Source organism: Vigna radiata, unplaced genomic scaffold (assembly GCF_000741045.1).
Source record: "Vigna radiata var. radiata cultivar VC1973A unplaced genomic scaffold, Vradiata_ver6 scaffold_100, whole genome shotgun sequence".
NCBI lineage: Eukaryota > Viridiplantae > Streptophyta > Magnoliopsida > Fabales > Fabaceae > Vigna > Vigna radiata.
The window spans coordinates 1,252,018-1,274,365 of NW_014544133.1; the positions used below are offsets into that span (position 1 = coordinate 1,252,018).

Genomic DNA, 22,348 nt, shown 5'->3' on the forward strand with positions numbered 1-22,348 from the left:
ATTTTCTAGTATCATTGCACAGTACAAGGAAAAAGAAACAAGTAATAAAGAAAGGAGAACCTGGTCAAACACAAAACAGTGAGATGGTTATTTACTCATTGGATTTAATTATATTGGAATACACTTATTATACAATTTATTACTATTTATTACTGCTACAATTTATGAATAAAAAAATTAAGAGAGAGAGAGAATGTGTGTGCATTTCCTGAGCTAGCTTTAAAGGGATTGTTGGCAATTAAGAAAAGCAGAACCAAAACAACTGTCCATGGCAGTGGCTTGCGAGTAACACATGATTTTGCCTATGGAAAAAGGTAATGCACAGCACAGCACAACACAGAGGGTAATAGTAGTACCCCCAAAAAGTTAAAGGGTGGGTCATGAGATGAGGTAAATTTCACAGCAAAGAAAGGAAATCAAACTCATTCCCACCGCATAGAGATCTATTCTCTGCAGCAAAAGTAAAAAGCTTTGCAAGCAACAAAACCACCCCAACTCCTAAATCCAGAAAAAGGCCATTTCTTTACATCTTCCATGACCTGGGTAAGGTTTGTCTCTGGGTGAACCAGACAAACATTTCCTCACTCTGCATACCCTTTAGCACTTCTCGCTTCACATACAAAATCTGACCCATTCTCTGTCTCTCTCCCTCTCTCTCTCTCTCTGATACATCTCTTTCTGCCAGCTCTTTGTACCAGCATGTCATTGCAAGTTAAGTGTTTTTGCTGGTCCCGGAGTGAAATCTTTGGTTTTTCATCCCTTCCCTAGAAATGAACTTGAGGGAAAGTGGTGAAAGAGGGTGAATAGCAGTGCTCTATAGTTCTCTTTCTGGTTGGTGCTACCTACATTTTTGTGGCTTTTTGTACTTTGTGTACTTCCGCTTCAGAATTTGTGTTTGCATTCATACTGAAAGATGAGGAAGAATGGATGGCAGCTACCTTATCATCCTCTCCAGGTAAAGTTTTAATTTTTATTATTTTTTACAGGATTTGTTACTTTTGTTCAGTGGGGCGGTTTGTCATTTTGGGAATATTTTCTTTTTGTGAAGGTGGTGGCTATTGCTGTGTTTTTGGCTCTGGGATTTGCCTTCTATGTATTTTTTGCTCCTTTTGTTGGGAAGAAGATGTATCAGTATGTTGTCATGGGCCTCTACACACCCCTGGTAACCCAATCTTGAACCTTCATCTGCTTTTAGCTCATTTTACTTTATATGAGTTTATTTGAGTGGGTTAGTGGAAGGTGTGATGAGATCTGTGATTGTTGCTTTCTGATTCAAGGTTTTGGTTTCATGTGTCTCTAATGTTAATCCCTAATCTGGTTTCCTTTTTGTTCCTTACTTTATGTATGCAGTATTTTCTTAGCATTTGGTGTTCAATTTAATGTTGTATGGAGCTGTCTGTGCATATCTTATGAGAGGCTATTTGAACCCTTGTTATATACCCGTATTTAAATTATCTTCCCAATTATTGAATTGATTTTTGATAATTAAGGCTTTAAACTGTGCTGGCTTTCATTATTGTTTTGATGTCAAACAAGGCACATGTATGTGTGTTCGGAAATTATTCTCCAAATTCAAACATGTTTGGGATTTTTAAATCCAAGATAGCACTCAATATTTTTTTATCACATTCCTTTTTTGGACTTGTTAATTCTGGCAATCACCGTCCTCTTTGGAGGGATGTTGATACAAGTAAAGTTACTGAGCACGCCCTTGGTCAAAACTGGGACTATTCATGGAAGCTACCATGAACTTGCTACATAAAGAGGGTGGCATTGAATTTTGCAATAGCGTCCACATTCTGGTTAAATGTACAACCGGTCAGTATCTGAATATGGGTGACAATTTGCTACAGAGTAGTCTTCCTGTCTCTGCAATGTGGAAATTGGAACTATTATGCATGATTTCGGATGACACACTGATCAATGACTGAGATATCTCTGTTTGTTAGTCATTATGGCAACTGTTAAATTATTAACATTGTCTTGAGCTTTTCAGTTTAAGATTTGAAGAGAAAAACATGGGAACAATGCGCAAACATTATGATGTTAATACTAGTTTTTTTAATTTTGAGAGCTTTTCAAATTAATAGTCTTCCAAAGGCTGTTGGAACATAGCATGACACTGCCAGTTGCAACTTGCAGGTGGTTTTGTTTGGAGATTATTGCCGATAATGGTTTAGGTGCTCTCTTGAGACTTTGGGATTTGCATTTAAGTAATAGCTGAGCTTGTTTAGAACTTTGATGAAAGCTGTTTTAAGATCATTATATAGAACTTTTCGGTGAAATGAATTGTTGTAAAAATCCATGAACACAAGCTGCAATAAAATATTTGCATTTAGTCAAGTAATTTGCATCAAACACTTAGTTGGCAAAATTGATTGGCAAACTTCTGGTTTCTGTCCGCAATTAGAATGATTATTTTTGACATAATATTATATGATATCATTTTGATTTGATCAATGTAGCCTACCTCACCTATGGCCTTTTTGGGACTGCTAACTTCTACAGAGCTTGCATTTTTCTATCTGTGGGTCAATATTTCTGGCTTTGAATGTGTTTGGAATATGCTTAACCAATATTGAGTGACAAATTGTTATTTTCATATTAATTGTATCTACTTATAAAAATGGAAACTATCTATGTATTTATCTTAAACTGCACGAAGGACATTATCATGTTTAATAACACCTCTCTTCTTGCCAGATTACATGTGTCTTTGCACTGTACATTTGGTGTGCAGCATCTGATCCTGCAGATCCTGGTGTTTTCAAGTCCAAAAAATATCTTAAAATTCCTGATAGCAAACAGCTTGATGGGCTCAAGAATTCTAAACTAGGAGGAGAATCAACTTCATCAATGCATGATGGGAATGCTTCAACTGTTGGTCCAAAATCCATGGAAAAGGAAGAATTGGGAACTGAAGCTAGTTTTAAAGATGCTGCTATTTCTGCAGAGAAGAAAAGTGCATCATCTTCACCTTCTTCGTCATGGCTTCTATTGGTTTGCTCTCCTTGTGCTTATATCTGTGGCTGCTCAAGTTCAAGTAAGGAATCTTGTGATCAACAAGCAAGTGAAGATGGCATGTTCTATTGCAGTTTGTGTGAAGTTGAGGTGAGCAGAAGCATTTTGACTGAAAACCTTAGGTCCTCCATTTTTTATTTTATCAGTTCCATCCGAAATATGTTGCCACTAGGGGAGAACATATAATTTCATGTTAACAGTCCTGCAAGCTGAACTCAGATATACCACATGTTTATTCCTTGATCGAATACTTAAAAATTTTTGTCTTACAAATTTGTGCTCATCCTGAAATGCATATATTTATAGCATTACATGAATGCTTGGAGGTTTCATTCTGTCAATTTTTGTAATGAAAGAAGGTAAACCATTGAAGAATGCTGTTGTTACAGGTCTTCAAGTACAGCAAGCACTGTAGAGTCTGTGACAAGTGTGTTGATCGCTTTGATCATCATTGCAGAGTATGATAATCTAAGATCTATTTTCTTTGCTTATCAGTTGATGTCTATCTCTGAAAGGACTGTTGCTTCTTGGATTTTGTAGTGGCTCAACAACTGTATTGGGAAAAGGAACTACAGAAAATTTTTCACCCTTATGGTTGCTGCTCTCCTCTTGGTAAGAATAATTGTCTGCCTATACCTTTCTTGCCATTCACATGTTTAAATGTTGCATTACATAAACTCTGTAACTATGAATAAGGTATAAACCATACCCTACCTTGGCCATACTATTCAAGAATAACTGCACCAGATCACCAGCATTCCAGAATCCTTTATTTGCAAAAAACTATTCCTTGACGACTTTGTGACTGCCTTAGTGCCCCATTGTACTGGAACTGGACAAGGAGATGAGATCTTAGTCAGCAAAACTTGATAACTTTTGCATGATCTTGAAACCAAGAAACATGCTTATATATTTTGTTTCCCTAGTTTCTTTGTCAAATACCTGATATTCATACTATCAAGTGTCAAAAGTTGAACTGTCCTACTGTCCTAAACCCCAACTTGTTGGAAGCAACATGCCAAAACCTGAAGAAAACCCCAGAGTAAGCATTTTTAATTTCCTAGTCATTTTCATTTTGATTAACTATTGACAGGTATGTGCATGGTTTGTGCACCTTGGGCTTGGGATTGCAGCTTATACTTCAGTGGTTGACTGGGATACTTGTGCTTATCTGCTGTTTTGTTGAGAAGAAGAAATTTTCTGTGGATATCTCCTCCAAGTTAGGGAGCAGTTTCTCTCTTGTTCCCTTTGTCATTGTTGTGGTGAGCATTTTGCTTACACTCGTGGTGCATATTATGTGGTTACTATGCACGCGAAATATTGATTCTTTTGTTCTGTAGTTGATTTGTTCTTTAGCTTCTTTCTCTCCTGTGTTCTTTTATTCTTATTCAAGACAAACCTCTTCTTTTCACAGGCAGTCTGCACCATTTTGGCTATGATTGCTACCTTACCCCTTGTGCAGCTGTTTTTCTTTCACATTCTTCTCATTAAAAAGGTAAGCTAGGCAATTGTATAAATTTTCTTCCCAGAGGCCTTAATATGTTTTCCTTGATGCAAATTACGAATTCATCTCATTTTGAAACAACAAAGATTTTTAGTACTAAATATTATGAATATTATCATTCGACTACGCAGGGAATCAGCACATATGATTACATCATAGCTTTGAGGGAGCAGGAGCAGGAGCAGCAAATTGGAGGTCAGCAGAGTCCCCAAATGTCACCTGTTAGCTCACTTACTGGATTGAGCAGTGCAAGCTCCTTTACTACTTTCCATCGTGGTGCATGGTGTACACCGCCACGTCTGTTCCTTGAAGATCAGGTAACATTTTCATATAACTACTGCTATTTGTTAATGTTTATATTTCTGTATTTTACATTAGGACCGCTGCATGGAATTTCTTATGAGGTTTTCCATTTACAGCACTGGTGCATAATGCTTCAATTTTGAGTATATCTGGCACCTATGATGCATGAATGCTATGTGTATCGAATATGATGTTTATTTGATATGACTATATAGTTATTTTGAAAATAACAAGATACTGAGATATATATACTTAAAAACGTATAGAAATTCTTAAAACATAGTGAATATATAATTACTATTGTGGATCCGAATGATCACATTTCTTGGACATTGTCAAAATAACAAAGTATAAGTTATTTTAATCATAAAAGTGTAAGTGTTTCATAGATTTGAAGTATCAATGGAGAATATATACATATTGGATTTTTGACAAATTGAAGGATAGGTGCATCAAAGTCTGACATATCATTTGAATGAATGACTTAATTATTGAAAATTGTTCAGTGATATTAATGAAGGGGAATGAAATATTTTCTTAAACCTATCAAATTGGCCATGTTCAAGATGTGATGGTTTGCATTATGCAGTTTGATGTAGTGCCCCCAGAAACGGCATCTGTAAGCTCTTTGGGAAAGAAGACAGCAAGAGACGAGCCGGTTAAAAAAAAGAATCCTGGAGCAGTCAAAATCAGTCCATGGACGTTGGCACGCTTGAATGCTGAAGAGGTTTCCAAGGCTGCAGCAGAAGCAAGGAAAAAATCGAAAATTCTTCAGCCTGTGACAAGACACAACAATGAGCCTTTCAGGCTGGAACCAGACCACAACTCCGGCAGCAGCGGCCGGCGTATGAGCCCCAGGGTTGAGACCAACAGACGACGGGCAGGCAAGCGGATTCGCCTGCCAGCCGATTTGCCTATGGAGGCCATACCAAAATTTTCTTCCAGCAACATCATTGCCAAAGGATTCAGTGGAACATCTAGTTTGGCACCTCTGCAGCTGGAAGCACGTGGTGTGTTTCAAGCAAGTCAGGCAGTGTCAAGCTCAGGTGGGATTGTTGCTTCATCGCCGGAAAGCAGTTTAGATTCGCCGGACATTCACCCGTTTCGGGTGTCTTCGACTGAAGCCGAAGAGGCAAGAAGGCTTGCCAGTCTTTCTGGCATTGGTGGTGCAAACCTGAAGGGAATCCCTCTGTCAAGGTCAACCAGTGATGGGTATGAGGCCTCTGGTGGGGAAGACAGTGACAGGGTTCCCAGCAGGGTTGTTCAGAGGTCCACAAATTGGACTAATCTGCTGTTCAGTGGTGATCAAGAGGAGAGAGCTTTTGATCCAAAACCATCATCTAGCCTGGTTCATAGTAGAAAGTTGTGACCAATTTGGGTGTTGATTAATTAGACAAAACTATTTTCAGATTATATTGATGGGAATTGTTGATTCTTTGATTTGTGAGCCCAAAGGTACTTCAACTTCAACATCCCTTAACCCTCACCTTCTTGAGGTTGAATTCATGCCCCTCATAGTTTTGGTGGTAGGCTAAGTGGGAACTAAGTGGAAAACCATGTACAAAGTTTTAGGTCACAGTAACTCATGAGCTTGAGCTTCCCAATATATTGTTCTCATCCCTGTTTTCATTAAATTTTTCTTAACCAAGTACTCTTATAAATTAAGTTCTTTTCATACTTTTTTAACTTACAAGTTCTAATCAACTTATTTACTTGTGTTTTTATACACCATATCACTAAACTTTTTTGAAAAAATAGTTTGAATGAGATTGGAACAATTTTAATACATGGGAATTGGTTAAGTGTTTACTGCATAGTATATTCCGAATTTCCATATGATTTTTCCAATTTTATTATTTTTTTAACAGACAGCGTGCTTAGAAATTTGAATAACTCGATCATTAATGTTGTCTAAATTGAGTTGGTTGAGTTCTTTTCATAGGGTCTGTTTGGGTAAACTATGTACAAAAGCTTACGATAGAAGAACTTCTCTAAAAGCTTTTTAATGTGAAAAACTTCTTTTACGTGTTGTATTATTTAGATAATACCTATTTGTACCTGTGTACAAGAGAGCTTATCGAACAAGGAGCGTTTGGATAGAATTGCAATAGTTCTTTTTTTATTATTAAAATAACTAAAATTGTCATAGCAATTTGAAAAGTAATGTTTGGACTCCAAATTTAAGATAAGTATTTTTTAACCTTTTTGATTAATGTTTTTTTCTTTTTTTTTCATTTTAACTTTTGCATTTAATTTAATTTTTACACTTTTGCTAAACATACATCTACATTATTTTTTATAAAACATAACTTGATCCATTTCTACGGAACTATACATCCAAATAGATAAACATTTTATCACTCATGCTCATTAATAATTTGATCGTTTTCTACACAACTATAATTTGGAACATAAACACGTCATCCAATATGAATTATGCACATGTAATCGTCCCATGAATACCTAACCATGTCCTCCAACTCTGAAACCCTGTGTTTATCAAAGGAAACACATTTTAGTGATGGCATGCACAAAGACATTCCATGAAAAACTGGTTCAGGTTCAAATTCAACAAAAGAGAGAGCTCAACACAAGGCAGGTATTGCTAACAAAACTTGAGTAGCCTGGAAGAAATGACCTTCACATGAAATTTTGTAAAGCTTTCTAGTGCAATTTTCTATTACAACAAGTAAAATATTTCACCTCATATGAGGGAAGAAATAGGCAGTTTTCAGTGGCTGAATGATAAACATTATTGCAAAGAGGAGTATATGTTATAATTCAAATGGAATCAATCTTACAAATGAGTACAGAACAAAAGTTGACTTGAAAACGTTTTTAGGATACAAACTATGCACTTTATAACATTTTCTTATTTTCTTTTATTTGATATTTTCTTCTTGCGATTTTTTTTCTGGTGAACCCCAATTCATCATTTGTCTTTAAAACGATTTGACCAAAACAATCATAAAAAGCTTTCAATGATTCAGCCAATGGAAGTTTTATCAGGAAGCCAGTCTTCTAAATATTTTAAAGCAAAACCGATAAAGTTTACTCACTTAGCTGCACGCGAGATAACAATACAAATCTTCGACCAACAATGCAACTGTTAGAACTGGAACCTCGATCTGGATGAAACCGGTGAATAGGGAGAGGAAACAAATTATACCAGATTACAATGATAAATTCATAGGTGATGATTTAAGGTTAGTCAAACTCAAATAATACTAGCAAAATTTTGTATCAATAATTGGCGCTGCAGATACTTTCAAATCCTGTGTAGCAAGTAATCAAATCAAGGAAGCACATTCGAGTGATGACAGTACTAAGACACTTGAAGAAAAACTGGTTACGATTCAAATTCAACAAAAGAGAGAGCTCAAAACAAGGCAAGTATTTGCTGCTCTAACAAAACTTGAGTAGCCTGGAAGAAATGACCTTCACATGAAATTTTGTAAAGCTTTCTAGTGCAATTTATCTATTACAACAAGTAAAATATGAGGGAAGAAATAGGCAGGCAGTTTTCAGTGGGTGAATGATAAACATTATTGTGAGAGGAAAAGATTGAATGTAGTGTGTAAGTTTTCACCAATCAGCAGCAGCAGCAGCACGGGCATTGAATCTCTCCATTGCCTCGGCTTTCTGTTGCTTCACAATTTGGAGTATGTTTGGATTGAAGAAACGATCACGAACATATTTCCTCTCGTGGGCTTGTATCTCCTTGATAGCACTAGGATATGGATTTGGAGGAGGTCTCTTTCCTTGAAGACGTGCAATTTCCTTCAAACGGCTATATGCTTTCTTCTTTGCCTTCTTCTCTGTCAGATATTCCAGCTAAGAAAAACAATCGACTCATTGTTAGAGAAACAAATTGTAGAGATAAGTTAGTTGTTNATGAACAAAAGTAGGTTACATACATCAGCTATAGCCATTGCTCGCTCCTCACTAACACCATGCTCTTTCAATTCAAGAACNCTCAAGGCAAAGATACGAGATGGAGGAGGATCAAAAGCATGAAACTTAATGGGGTCATGGTGTTTGGATTCCGGATACTTTTTATAGAATTTCTTCACATAGACATCCTCAGGAAGACTGATGGTCGGAATTTTGCCGGCAACTGGAGGAAATGTTGCAGGTGGCGCCCTGGTAACACACATTAGAGAAATTTGAAAGCTTTGAGAAAAATAAAAAGTAAATTAAGGAAAAAGAAAGAGAAAATTAGGTTGAAAAGAGGGAAAAGATGAATGAGAAGAATTAGGAGATTAACTGCTCCATCGCTTTCAGCCATACGGGTTCTGCTTTCGCTAGACCCTTCACCAGCTTCCTCGTTTGGCAAAGCAAATCTCCGCGCATAAACGACATCGTTTAGCTTCTCGGTGTTGAGTGTTGCAGTGTGGAATATGAATATAGTGCAAGAAGAAGGGTTTTAGCAATGCGTTGTCACGTGTAAGGTGGTCGGTCACTGGGTATTTTCTCCACCAGTTAAACTGGAGTTGAATTTTATATTTATTTAAGATTTAAATATTTGTTATTCTCTGAAAAATTGTGGAATTTTTATTTACTTTGTAATAACTTTTCCCTTATTTTTTAGTCTTTCAAATATTTACAAATTTTGTATTTGGTTTTTAAAAAAATATGTATTTATGTTTATTATTATTATCGTTTTTAATTTTCTTACTATGTTTTTGAAATATCTTTTTAATTCTTTTATTTTAACAATCAATACGTATTTTTATAGTATAATGAAATATCTTGTTAATAAATATTATATACTTAGAAAATTAAATAATTAAATATGTTTTTAGTCCCTATATTTTCGGACGATTTTGGTTTTAGTCCCTCCTTTAAATACAATTTAGTCCTCCAATTTTAGAAAACTCTGATTTTAGTCATTTTTACCAAATGTTTTTAACTTTATTTGTTGTTTCAAACGCGTTTCTCAATTAACATTGAAACAAAAATGTGTCAAACAGTGTAAACAATCCAAATGCTATAATGAAACGTGCTTGAAACAACAAATAAAGTTAAAATAATTTGGTAAAAAGAACTAAAACAAAAGTTTTCTAAAATTGAAGGACTAAATTGTATCTTAGTTTGAAAGAGGAAATAAAACCAAAATCACTCAAAAGTATAGGAACTAAAAACATATTTAATCTTAAAGGAAAAATATTTATTAGAGATTAAATACAAAATTTCTAAATTTAACAGGAATAACAAATATATTTAAGCTTTCATTTATATTACTAAAATATAATTTCATCAATTAAAACATGAACAAATATACGAAAAATTAATAGTTAGACTGATATTATTACTTTTTTTTTAAAAAAATCTGAATGCTAAAATACACAAATTTAAATCACAAATTAGAAATAAAAAAAAATAAAAATTATAATTTAGGAATATAAAAGTGAAATACCTAGGAAAGTAGGACCATTCAAGTTTTTCATAAGAATTTCCAAATTAAAAACAATAATTTGTCTACTCACATCATTGTTGAAATACAATGCGCAAATAATCTTATTATTTAATTTATTTTTCCTAGGTCATGAAATTTATTTAAGATTTAGAAGTTTAATTATAATTAAAATTTATGGAATTTCATTGATATATAACAATTTAGAAGAGATATATACACTGCTCCCTTTCATTTATGATGAAGTTTTACTGCTAGTGTATCCACGTCATTAACACCGTTACATATGGAACACGATTTTATAAGGACAAAATTTAATTTAATAAAAAGTTATCATTTAGATAATCCTGAATCTATGACAGTAATTATGATAATTAGAAGTGAAAGTATATGTAAATTCATAAATTATTTATGATGAATCATAATAATTAGATAACCACACGAGTTCATTTAGTGTCAATATATAAATTTATGATATAATTTTTCAATAATATTTTGGTTTAATATTTTATTAGGTCCCTATTATTTTTAAATCTCAAATAGGTTCTGGTTTTGTTGGACATCTCAATTAGGTCTTTATTTTTGTAAAATTGACTCAAATAAAGACTCTTTTCTTCAAATTTCAAACGCGGTGAACGAAGATGGTATGTGGATGATGACAATGAAGATTTAATATACGTGACGTTAAAAATATGGTTCAATTTAATTTTTTAATTTTTGAATTAAAAAATGATATGTACAGAGTGGTAATATAATTTCAGTAAGGGCAAAATAGGAAAAACCAATTAAATGAAGTGCTAAAAGTTCCATTCTCCTCTCGAATTTGAAACTCGAAATGAAATCGGAGGAAATTGAGTTTTAGAATTCGTGGTAAATTTTGTTCGAACTACGGGAGTGGATCATACCTTAGAGAGCATCCATAATATGAAAGAGGCATTTCCAAAACCGTGGGAAAGCAACAAGAAGCTTGAAAGTGTGGAGTGTTCTAAAAAGGTTTCGATTGAGATATCAGTAGTAGCTTAACTTATACTTCCAAGTTTTGAGAACTTGTGATGTCTGGTAGTGAATTGTGGTTTGATGTTGATGGAGAATTTTATATATTTATTTCAAACAATAGACAAAGGTGTATGTTTTGAAGAAAGACGAAAACTCCTGGAACCATGCTTCCAAAAATCCATAAATTACATATATGTATGATTATTATCTACACAAAAATGCTAACAATAGAAAATTCTTGTGAATACACTTTGCAATTGTTTGAATTTGTATTAATGTTTTTTTGTTTTTTTACATTTTACAAATTTTAATCATGTGTCAAGAATGCATAATGTAGATTAATACTACTTCTATTGATGTCGAGCTTAATTGGTTGATTAAACAAAACTCTTATGAAAAAAATGATTGGTTTTAACTTTCAAATTATTTATTTTTATCTTGGCTTATTGGGTTGAATTTTATAGTTCTTCACTTTCTTTGCCCATCGGTTTTAATCAAATGACCGAGACTATGAAGTTAAAAGATGACTGCTATTTGTGCTTCTCTCACAATTTTCTTAGTGCATTATTAGAATCTTATGTTTTGCAGGATGCATTATCTCCATTATTTTTTTATACAAATTCTCTTCAACTAGATTCTTCCCGCCAAAGTTGTAGGACTTCTCAACTCACATGGGAGCATCGTATAATTTAAGGAAAAATTTGCATAAAAAAAAAATTAAAAGGCATGCTGATAAAAGAAAATAAGCAGCCTATAGCATTAAATACTACCACTAGCAGATAAGATGACAAATATAGGCAAAATAAATCAAATAGGAATTCAAAATCTTTTGGAGTAATTTATGGTTCCACGAGGTAGTTTAAAAATGTTGCCATGCTTCTGACAACTTAAGAATTTTTGTACGAAATCACCACAATCTCTTTCTAAGGTTGGCCAAAAATAGTCCGCTCGTAATACTTGAGCGCTCAACGCTCGTCGGCCAGTATGCATACCACATATCTCTTCATGCAACTCCCTCAAAACGTACCCCGTTTCCTCTTGGGAAATGCATTTCAGTAATGGCATGACAAATTCCCTTATGTAGATCTTCTTTCCAATGAGAAAATACTGTGCGATTCTCTTAGCATCCCTCACCTGGACATGTTTGCCATCTTCCTGGTCCTTTATCAACGCGATAATCTCGTGTCTCCAGTATGCTCGGTTAGGAGCCCTTGATATGCCAAGCAGTGAACAATGGGCTTTGACAAAATCTGTCACACCACCGAGGTTAACTGACCGCTCTCCTTCCCACTTGATAATCTATATAAGGTTTCCGCCCGCGCATTCTCCTCCTGAGGTATATGTTTTACCTCGACTGCCTTAAATTGTTCTGCTAAACTCTTAGCCTTGGGAAAATACTGGAGCATCTAATCATCCTTCATATGAAAATCACCATTCATTTGCCCCACGACAAGCCGGGAATCCATTCAGCAACTTACAAATACCGCCCCCAAATCTTTCATCAGTTTAAGCCCTGCTATCAGAGCTTCATACTCCGTGATGGGTGTCGCGGCCCATGCAAATTTGATTGCATATGAGAAATGCAGTATAGCTAGGGAATGATCCCTAGGATGGGTGTCTCACAAGGACCAACTGCAGTTCGAGACTTAGGTCTAACACATAGTGGGGGGGTTGAGAATGTTTGAGATGAGAATTAAGCTCAATTAAAATGCATGGAAGTTAAACNCAACTGAATAAGATAGAAAACNTTAAAGTAAAATAAAATGCTTGAACCAACCTATTAAAATGCAACTATTAAACTAAAGAAATAATAAACTACTAATTGTGGTATGTAACACATCCATCATGGTAAGCAATAAATAAAAACACGTGACGACAAAAATAATAGAATAAAAGAGTTGCTTGAAATTAAATCTTCAAAGCAAAAAGTAAACTTCCCTAAACATAAAAATAAGAAAGAAAAATAAAACGCAAATGAAGAATGAGAATCATCCAAGTGCATAAAGAAAACCAAGTGCCAAAAGCAAGTGGCGGCATGCTACTTTAAATGAAAATCANCACCTTTAACTAAGGAATGAAATCAGCGTGCAATGTTCTTCAAATAATAAATCAGCATTTTTTTTTGCAAGAAAAGATAAGAAAATGAATGTTCATTTCCAAATTAAAAATCCAATCACGGCATCATCCTTTCCAACATGATTCAGCGTTTTTAACTGAAATTAAAAGAACATGTATGCTTCTAAATTGTGCCAGCAAATAAAAGAAAAGATGCACATTGCAACATGAATGAAAAATTGCAAAACTTAAACTAATAATTGAAAGGCACATGGAAACACGGTGCAGCTGGAATATAACTTCAATTCAAAAGTGTGTAACCAATTTAAAAGCAAACCGAAAATGAAGGAAACAATGGAAAAGCTGAATGCACCGCGAGCTTCTAGTGACACAATAAGAAATATGCTGCACCAATCCAATCAAGCCATGACACTAATGCTTCTACTTCTCCAAGCATCAAGCAATTAAAATAAAAAGATAAAACACATNTGGGTGGTGAATGCAGCGCTTTTCAAGACGTGACTTGGTTTCTTTAATCACACGGATTTTTAGTGCAGCTATGCAAATGAATCCAACAGCATATACCGTGATAGCTCAAATGATTCAGCGTTTGTGACACATACACCGTTCCAGCCTTGAAAATTAAAGGAAATAGTTGCTTGAAAATTAAACTCCAGCACCACCGTAAACCTTATCCTCCAGAGTGAAATGTTGTGTAAAGAAAATCAAAGACAACGCTTTCTCAAAGAAAAGTATTAATCATCACTGTTTCATTCTAAAAATAAAAGAAATTATCCTTCACCCGTTCCATTCATTTCAAAATAAAAGCTCTCCCCCTGGAATTAAATTTAGCCGAGAGTGCCCCTCACAAAAGTGACAGCTGGTTATACTAGGAGGCCACGTGTCTTCAAAAAAATGAGGTGGGGTCCACCTCCTTTGCAAAACCCTAGGTGCCATGTGTCTATTTTTTTACTATTGGGCTCAACAACAAATACCAAAAATTGGCCCACAATGTCAAAGTTTGTCTAAAAATTCTAAACTACTAAATTAAAATACAACTAATTCTAAAACGCTTATGGAAGAGTCTTGATTTATTTTGTCTCCATCCTAATGCTCCAAAATATATCTCCAAAATTTTCCCTGCAAATAATAATGCAAATAATTAGCTCAGAAAATTCAAATTAATTAAAATTAGAATTTCCGGTCAAATTAAGCATATTTAGGAAAAACGGGAAAATACCGAAAAATTAAGCACAATTCCCTGATTAATTGTAGCACAATAAACTAAGTAAATTCAAGAAAATATCGACTCATCACTCCGCCTGGTTGTTACTTATCTTAAATTGAAAGAAAAGTGATTGCTCCACCACCAACCCGTTCGGTCCCTCCGGCACTATTCTAGCTTCGCTTCCCTTCGTACCTATGATAATGCTAATTCTTACCATTATTTAAGCATCATTTTAGTGGCAAAATCAACTCCTTCATAGCTTTTACCTTGTTTTATCCTCACGTTTAGTGTGTTTTCTAGTTTTCTTGTGTTTTATTTAATATATGCTTGTTTTTACCTCTAATCTCTGCGTTTGCGTGTGTGAAATAAATGAATAGGAAGCAATTCTAGTGGAGGAAAACATTCAAGAACTCAAGGGAACATGTTTTGGGACCTTAAAAGATCAATTTGAAGCAAATACCTATGTTGGACGCCTTCGAAATCGCGCAAGAGCCTGAATTTTAGAATGCTGTCAAAGTTGTCCGGGCTGGGCGCCCCTGGCTGCTGATTTTCTGCAGATATGGCGCCTGGGCGCCCCCAGAAAGGTGCTGGGCGCCCCTGGCTGCTGTTTTTCTACAGATTTGGCGCCTGGGTGCCCTTGGGGGCGCTGGGCGCCCTTTGATTCGTTGTTTTGTGTTTTTATGGCGCCCGAGCGCCCCAGAAGGGGGCACTGGGCGCGACTTTCCGCTGATGTGTCAAAAATGGGTTATTTAAACTTGGTTCTCGCGATTTTTGGGTATTCTTCTCCTCCTACACTTCATTCTTCACCTAGAGAGATTGGGAGAGGCCCTTGGAGGCTATTTGGGGTGTTGGGAAGCTCTCCCACTCCTCCTTGGGTCTTCAAGCTTCTTCAATGGTGATTTTGCCCCTTTTGGGTTGAGGAAAAAGATGGGTCACAAATTGGAGATGGAGATGCGAAGGGGAGGCGCAAATGGAGCATGGAGTAGCTGCCAAGAACCTTGGGAAAGGCTTTGCATCTTCTCTTTGGTTCCAATTTCTTCCTTATCTCTTCAATTTGTAGAACCCTAAGTTCTCCTCCATGGAGGGCTTTTCCTATTTGTTGAGATTAGTTGTAAAACATGGAATTCTTATGTATTTTGTGATGTTAATGATATATGCTTTTCTAATTCATGTTAGTATTTGATTTTTATGCTTAATGCTTGTTGTGGCTTGATCACCCATGACATGAATTGTGGTTCTTGAAGTATTGAGAAATATGATTGAACCTAGAATTGAAATTGAATACTTATTGGATGGAATTGAGATGTTTGTGAATGCATGAGAATGAAATAGATGAATTCTAGTCTTGACAAATTGTAAATACACTATGTTAAATTCCTTGCACACCAACTGTTTGATAAAATACCAAAAAGAGTTTCTTGTGTTGTTTTTGTGCACTTTGATGTCTAATTGAGTTATAAAAGGAATAATTGTCATGTGTTGCACAAGTCTCTTGGGAAAACGATACCTGGTCTTACCAGTTTTATTACTTGAACGATTTGGTACACTTTCCAAAGTCTTAACAACCTACTGAACCATCAACAAAGAGCCTCCACAGTTGTGGTGGGTTTTCCTCTTCTTGTAGTAGTTCTGCTACAAATTTTGCCAAGTGTTGGTCACGTACCGATCCTTGTGGCTTAAACTGTAAACCGAACTCCGACAACTCCACCGACCATCCCACGATTCTACCGGCCAAATCGAGTTTTCTTAGTATTTTTGCTATAGGGTGATCGGTTCTTACAACCACCTGGTGCCCTTAGAAGTAAGGTCTTAATCGGCGAAAGGCTATTAATAATGTTAGTGCAACCTTTTCCACCTGTTTATACCATACTTCAACATCCTTAAGTACCCTGCTTATGAAATAGACAAGCTTCAGTTCCGAGGCCTCCTGCACCAACGTCGTGCTAACTGTTGTTTCCGTGACTGCCAGTCAAAGTTGCAAGTCATGTTCTTCGTCAGGCTTCCCCATGACTGACAGACTAACTAGTATTTTCCTAACTTCATCAAAATCTCCCTCGCACTCATTGTCCCATTTGGATGATGATTTTTTTCTCATGATCTTGAGGATCGACTTAAGGCATTCGACAAGTCTTGGAATAAATCAGGACATGACTATCAATCATCCCACCAAGCACTGCACCTCCTTTAGGTTTTGAGGGCTCAGCATCTCCAACATTGTTTTACACCTGTCCAGATTGGCTTCAATTCCCAAAGTGGTCAACATGAAGCCCAAAAATTTTCTAGCAGGCACGCTAAAAGTACACTTGGTTGGAGTCAAGCGCATCCCATACCTTTGTACTTGTCCGAACACTTCTGCCAGGTCCTTGACATGCTCTCTTACCGACCGACTTCGCACCACCATATCTTCAACATAAACCTCAATGTTTTTCCCTATCTGCTGGTGGAACACCTTGTCCATCAGGCGTTGGTAAGTAGCCCCAACGTTCTTTAGGTCGAACGACATGACCTCATAACAATAATTGGACCTTTCTGTGATGAATGCCATTTTTTCATTGTCGGGATGGTACATCGGGATTTGGTTGTATCTGGAATACGCGTCCATAAAACTGAGTATTGAGTTTCCTGAGGCTCCGTTCACCAGCCAGTCAATACTAGAAATAGGGTATGCATCCTTGGGGCACACCTTGTTTAAATCTGTGAAGTTAGTGCACATCCTCTACTGACCATTCGACTTCTTAACCATGACAGCATTTGCAAGCCATGTGGTGTACTTGACCTCCCGAATGAACTGGGCTTCTAACATTTTTTCAACCTCCATATCCACAGTTCTGAGCTTTTCCTCGTCCAACCTCCTCTTCTTTTGTGCTACTGGACGGGCTTCCTTAAAAAGAACCAAGTTGTGCGGCATCACGCTGGGATGTATCCCGGGCATGTTATATGATGTCCACGCGAAAAGATCATTCTTCAACTTCAATTGTCGGCCGACGACTTTGGCCTATTCCTCGATTAGACTTGTACCCAAAGAAGTTACCTTCTCGATCGATTTTCCTAAACCAAACGACCTTGTTTCACACTACGACTCCATCCTATCCTCAATATCTACTCATGGATCTAGATCTGCCATAGCTACCTCCGACCACTGAGTCTTGCACCTTTGCACCAACGGTTCTACTTTTAGCCCTGCCATGTAACACTCCTTTGCCACCTTCTGGTCGGCCTTGACCGTACAAATGGCTCCTTTATCCGATGGGTATTTCATGGTTAGGTGGGGGGTTAAAACTATTGTCCTGAAAGAGTTTAAGCACGGTCTTCCGATCAACACATTGTAAGGCGTGTTCCCTTCCACCAACAAGAATCTAACCTTCAACTCCTTTGCCCCCACTCTCCTCCCAAGCTCGTCCTTAAATCCAGGTAACCTCGGGTGTCTTCTCGCTTCCCAGCAAATCCCACAATCTGCTCATTATAGGGTACTATCAAGTCCTCTGACATGTCCATCTGCTAAAAGGTTTTCGATTATAAGATATTGACTAAGCTACCTTAGTTAATGAGAAACTTTCCCACGCTGTATTGGGCAATGATTGCAGTTATGACCATCAGGTCATCCTGCTCTGGATCCAGGGTGTGAAAATCCTCATCCGAGAAGGTGATCACAAACATTGATCGCTTTACCACCTCTACTTTGATCACACTCCTCAACCCCCTCAGGTGCCTTTTGGTGGCCAACAAAGTCGAACCACCTTTGCAAAGCCTCCTGAAACTGTATTGATATGACCCCTCAAAGGTCGTTCCCTACTTCGACTCCTGTTACACCGGTCGTCCTTACTGTTCAGGCGGCCTCCCCTTGCTGGGGGATTTCTTTGAGACTCTCCCCACACATACTTCTTAAGGAGATCGACCCTTATCAGTTCTTCAATTCTGTCCCTGAGGGCAATGCAATCTTCATTGTTGTGGCTAACATTCTGGTGATATCGACAATACATTCTCCCATCGGCATTGGGAGGAGTGTGCTGCTGCTTTGGGGGCAGTAGTTCCACTTGCAATGCTTCTTCTAGTATCCTCGCCCTAGGTGCACTCAACGGTGTGTAACTGGCAAACTTGTGTCCCTTTGAGACCTCATAGTGCCCAAAACCTCCCTTTTTTTCATCGATACCGAACTGTCTCCTTCCCTCCTTTCGTTCATATTTGGGGCATGCAGGTTGCGTTATTTCCTCCTTCTGGCCTTTCTGAAAAACCGTCATTTCTTCAATTCATATGAACTTCGCTGCCCTGTTCTGCAATTCTCCCAACGTTTGCGACTGCTCGGCATAAAGGCTATCAACGAAAAGGCCTGGTTTCAACGCAGTTGTTAAGCTACTCAAAATAAACTTTCTGCCCACATCCTTCACTTGGCGTACTGTCCTGTTGAAGTGATCCATAAAATATTTCAACGTCTCCTTCCTTCCCTGCCTTATCTTCACGAAGGCTAGGTACGTTAGACCCTCCGTTCTGGGTAGGGTGTCAAATCCATCAATCGTTCCAGGCTCTAGAGAGTGGAACCAATCTAGAGTTTCCCCTTTCAAAGACAAAGAAAAAACCCGACACCAGACCATGTCATCGATGAGTAAGCAGAAATAGCATCCACGAAGGATCGCGAATATTTTTCAGGGTCGGTTTTTCCGCTGTACTTTTCCATCGTAGGGAACAATTTTTTTTCGGGCATTACGACCCTCATAACTGCTACTGTGAAGGGATGAAGTCCTTGTGCCCGATCGAGCCGTACTACTAGATCAAGGATGGTTGGTTGAGTTGGTCGGTTAACAATTTCAGGTATTGTTGCGACATTGGTAGCCTCCTGGCCCCTATTCTCCGCCTGAACCGTTCGGACATTGTCTGCCCTTTGCTCTTGTGTAGGAATCACCGACTGTTGGACCGACATCTCCCTATGTCGTTCACCCCTTTTATAACCCTTATATGCACTACTCAACTTTTAGTTCAAACCAACTATGAACTTTGTCTTACAAGAATATCTAAAAACTATCTACATACAAAAAATATGGTTTCTATTTAAATACAAAAAAACCAAAACTTTTTGAAAATATAATATAACTCCACCTACCTTCTTCCTACAATGACAAATTTTACTCTGTTCACCAACTTCTTCAATTGCAACCACACCTACTATAAATCAAATAAGGTGTCCAAAATCAAAATAACACCCAAAAAACATAACAACCCTAAAATGATAAAAAAAAATTGAAAAACAAGTCAAACCCACCAAACAAAAACAAAGGATAATCCAAATGTACAACGAGAAGCTAAATAACCCACATCAATGATGATTTCAACCTTCAACGATGCTTCGAAATGGTGGTAGGTTTGGCCCAAAAAGCGACGAATGCAGGTTTGATCAACGGCTGCGAATGCAGATTCATTGAACGACAACGATAGTTTTGTGTCTCGATGAACTACGTCCCAAAAGCTCTTTCCCACCTCAGAAATGAAATTTTTGAATGCAAAAAAATATAACCCACGAAGAAGAAAATCCCTGTAACTCCAATTTCATCCATTTCCACCTTTTTTTTTAAGTTATCTAGATGAACCAATCACATGTCAACACATGTCGGAGTTAAAAGATTGTCAAAATTTGGAGTGAGAATGTCGTTATCTATTTTAAAAACCTAACTTACTATTGAAAACAATAGGTTTAAACCTCTTTTTGGTCCCTAAGTTATGAGCGGATGTTCAGTTTAGTCTCCGCTTTTAAAAATGTAAACCTTTGGTTCCTAAGTTATAAAAAATGTATCAAATGAATCCTTTTTTGATGTTCATGGTCAAAATACAAAGAGCAATCTAAAGTGTTGTTATTATTAAGAAACAAATCAAAACAATCTAAAGATGTAGCAGTTGTTAAGAAACAACCAAAAACAATATTTCAAGTAAAAAAGGGACTCATTTGATACATTTTTTATAACTTAGGGACCAAAGATTTACATTTTTAAAAGGAAAATAAAATTTTAACACCATTTTTTGATACCATTTTGACACTGCACACGTGTCAAAATGTGGTTGGACGATTTCAAATTAAAAAACAAACTTTGGTTTTTCTCTTCCAAATATACCCCTGCCTCAACTTTTTTAATTTGAAATCGTCCAATCACATCTTGACACGTGTGCAGTGTCAAAATAGTGTCAAAAAATGGTGTTAAAATATCATTGTCCTTTTTAAAAACAGTGACTAAACTGAACATCTGCTTATAACTTAGGGACCAAAAAAAGATTTAAACCAAAACAATATTGGTGAATTTGATATATGAGAAAAAAAAAGACAAGAAAAAGAAAAGAAAAGGAAACAGGTTAACATAATTAAAGAATCTAAGGTGTACTATAGTGGGACCATGAAGGGAGAGTGAAGTTGTATGTTGTAGGATCTTAGTAAGGGCAGGCCACTATCAGTTGCAGAAGCCATATTCATTTATCAGTCTTTCTGTCCCTTCCCTTGCCATGGACGTGCAGTTCTGAAAAGCATCTCATCCACATGCAAAAGTAAGACACACTGCATGTCTCTATGCTTCCTCTCATAAAAACAAAACATCTTTGCTTTTAACCTTAAACTTTTAATTCACATCTTCTATATACAAACAACTAATATAGTATAATCTCCAAAATTATTATGTTGGGATTAATGAGTGCAAAAATAAGATGAAACAAGACAAAGGTAATAAATGATTTCATGAAAATAAAGGAATCTAGGACAAAGTTTAGACAAGGGTGATGCTTATTTTGTTTCTAATCATAGATGGAAATTCATTTTCATAATAGATATGTCTGTGAATTCTCTAAGAAAATTAGTACAGATAGTATGGCAAATTAAAAATATTGACTTTTATAAGGTAGATATTGAGCGAAACTATGAAGCTATGATGGTTGAAAACTGTGAAATAATTTATGAAAGTAAAATGAAAGAGAAAGTGAATGTTGAATATAATAACCATATGTTACAGAGCTTAAAGGGACAAAAGGGGAACTTCAAAACACTCACTTTACTTCCTTTTCAAACCCCTTCTTTTCTTGGCTTTTGTTTTGTTTCTTCATCTCTCTCTTTCTCTGTCTCTGCATCTCTAATAATGCAATTTTGCTGGCATTTGCTGTGCAGTGTGATTCTGTAACTGAGTTTCTGTACCATTCCCTGTGGGTCCAATAACAGTCTTTTACACCTCTGATTTTTAGTATACCCATAAACTTCATTGTCTTTTCCTTTCAAATTTGGATTCTTTACTCTCCCACATGCACTCTCATGGTTGCATTGCATGCCAAAAAAAAAATGCTCCAGTTCTTTCATTTACACCATTTTCTGTGTTTTTTAACCCCCTTTATTAACTACATGACAAATGGTTAAGCAACTTTTTCAGTGTGTATTGTTGAAGAAAGAGATCATATGAAAAGAGATGTACAATGGTCCAGTTGTTACATTAATGCCATACAACCTTTCTTAATCACATGTATTATCTGTATGTAATAGAGTGTTTAGCAGCTTTTTGATAGATGTATATACTGTGTGGAAGAAATGAGAGATGAAAACATTTATGTTCTAGTTTTCTTTGACTTGACTTCATTTCTTTACTATTGTGCCTAGATGAAGTCATGTTTACAGTTATATCAATAGGTGCTATTAGTCTAGTTTTTGTACCACCAGTAGTTCACGTTTGTCAGGGTAACATGNTAAAGCTGCATGCACAGATTGGATGCACAACTACCTATACATGAAAATTGAAGAATATAGATTGTGAGGAACTGAAGCATTTTGTCTTTAGGTTGAAGCTATTTTTTTCTCTATGCCTATTCAGTT

At 36.4% G+C, this 22,348-nt stretch overlaps 2 protein-coding genes across 4 annotated transcripts; one reads left to right on the forward strand and one right to left on the reverse strand.

Moving 5' to 3' along the window:
* Window positions 1-259: 259 nt before the first annotated feature.
* Window positions 260-6,462, forward strand: LOC106755314 (probable protein S-acyltransferase 22). 3 transcript variants are annotated; one of them, XM_014637442.2, is made up of 10 exons: window positions 260-543; window positions 686-955; window positions 1,049-1,162; window positions 2,704-3,111; window positions 3,411-3,479; window positions 3,562-3,633; window positions 4,155-4,283; window positions 4,436-4,516; window positions 4,657-4,842; window positions 5,418-6,462. In XM_014637442.2, the coding sequence occupies exons 2-10, from the start codon at window positions 914-916 to the stop codon at window positions 6,195-6,197; spliced, it is 1,881 nt and encodes a 626-aa protein (XP_014492928.1). In that variant the 5' UTR covers window positions 260-543; window positions 686-913; the 3' UTR covers window positions 6,198-6,462. The 3 variants fall into 3 exon arrangements, with proteins under 3 accessions (XP_014492928.1, XP_022633924.1, XP_014492930.1); XM_022778203.1 differs by having other exon boundaries at window positions 260-955; XM_014637444.2 differs by lacking the exons at window positions 260-543; window positions 686-955; window positions 1,049-1,162 and having other exon boundaries at window positions 2,728-3,111; window positions 4,115-4,283.
* A 1,680-nt stretch (window positions 6,463-8,142) lies between these two features.
* LOC106755287 lies at window positions 8,143-9,263 on the reverse strand. Its single transcript, XM_014637402.2, has 3 exons — window positions 9,096-9,263; window positions 8,746-8,971; window positions 8,143-8,662 (listed from the first exon to the last, which is right to left on the reverse strand). Exons 1-3 carry the CDS (start codon window positions 9,188-9,190, stop codon window positions 8,414-8,416), a joined length of 570 nt encoding a protein of 189 aa, XP_014492888.1. The 5' UTR covers window positions 9,191-9,263; the 3' UTR covers window positions 8,143-8,413.
* Window positions 9,264-22,348: the final 13,085 nt, after the last annotated feature.

What these genes read in the sequence shown, in the direction of transcription:
- LOC106755314 (XM_022778203.1), top strand. Translation starts at nt 914, where the DNA reads ATGAGGAAGAATGGATGGCAGCTACCTTATCATCCTCTCCAG. An exon ending in TGGGCCTCTACACACCCCTG is followed by an intron (nt 1,163 to 2,703) that starts GTAACCCAATCT and finishes TCTTCTTGCCAG; the next exon opens with ATTACATGTGTCTTTGCACT. An exon ending in GCAGTTTGTGTGAAGTTGAG is followed by an intron (nt 3,112 to 3,410) that starts GTGAGCAGAAGC and finishes CTGTTGTTACAG; the next exon opens with GTCTTCAAGTACAGCAAGCA.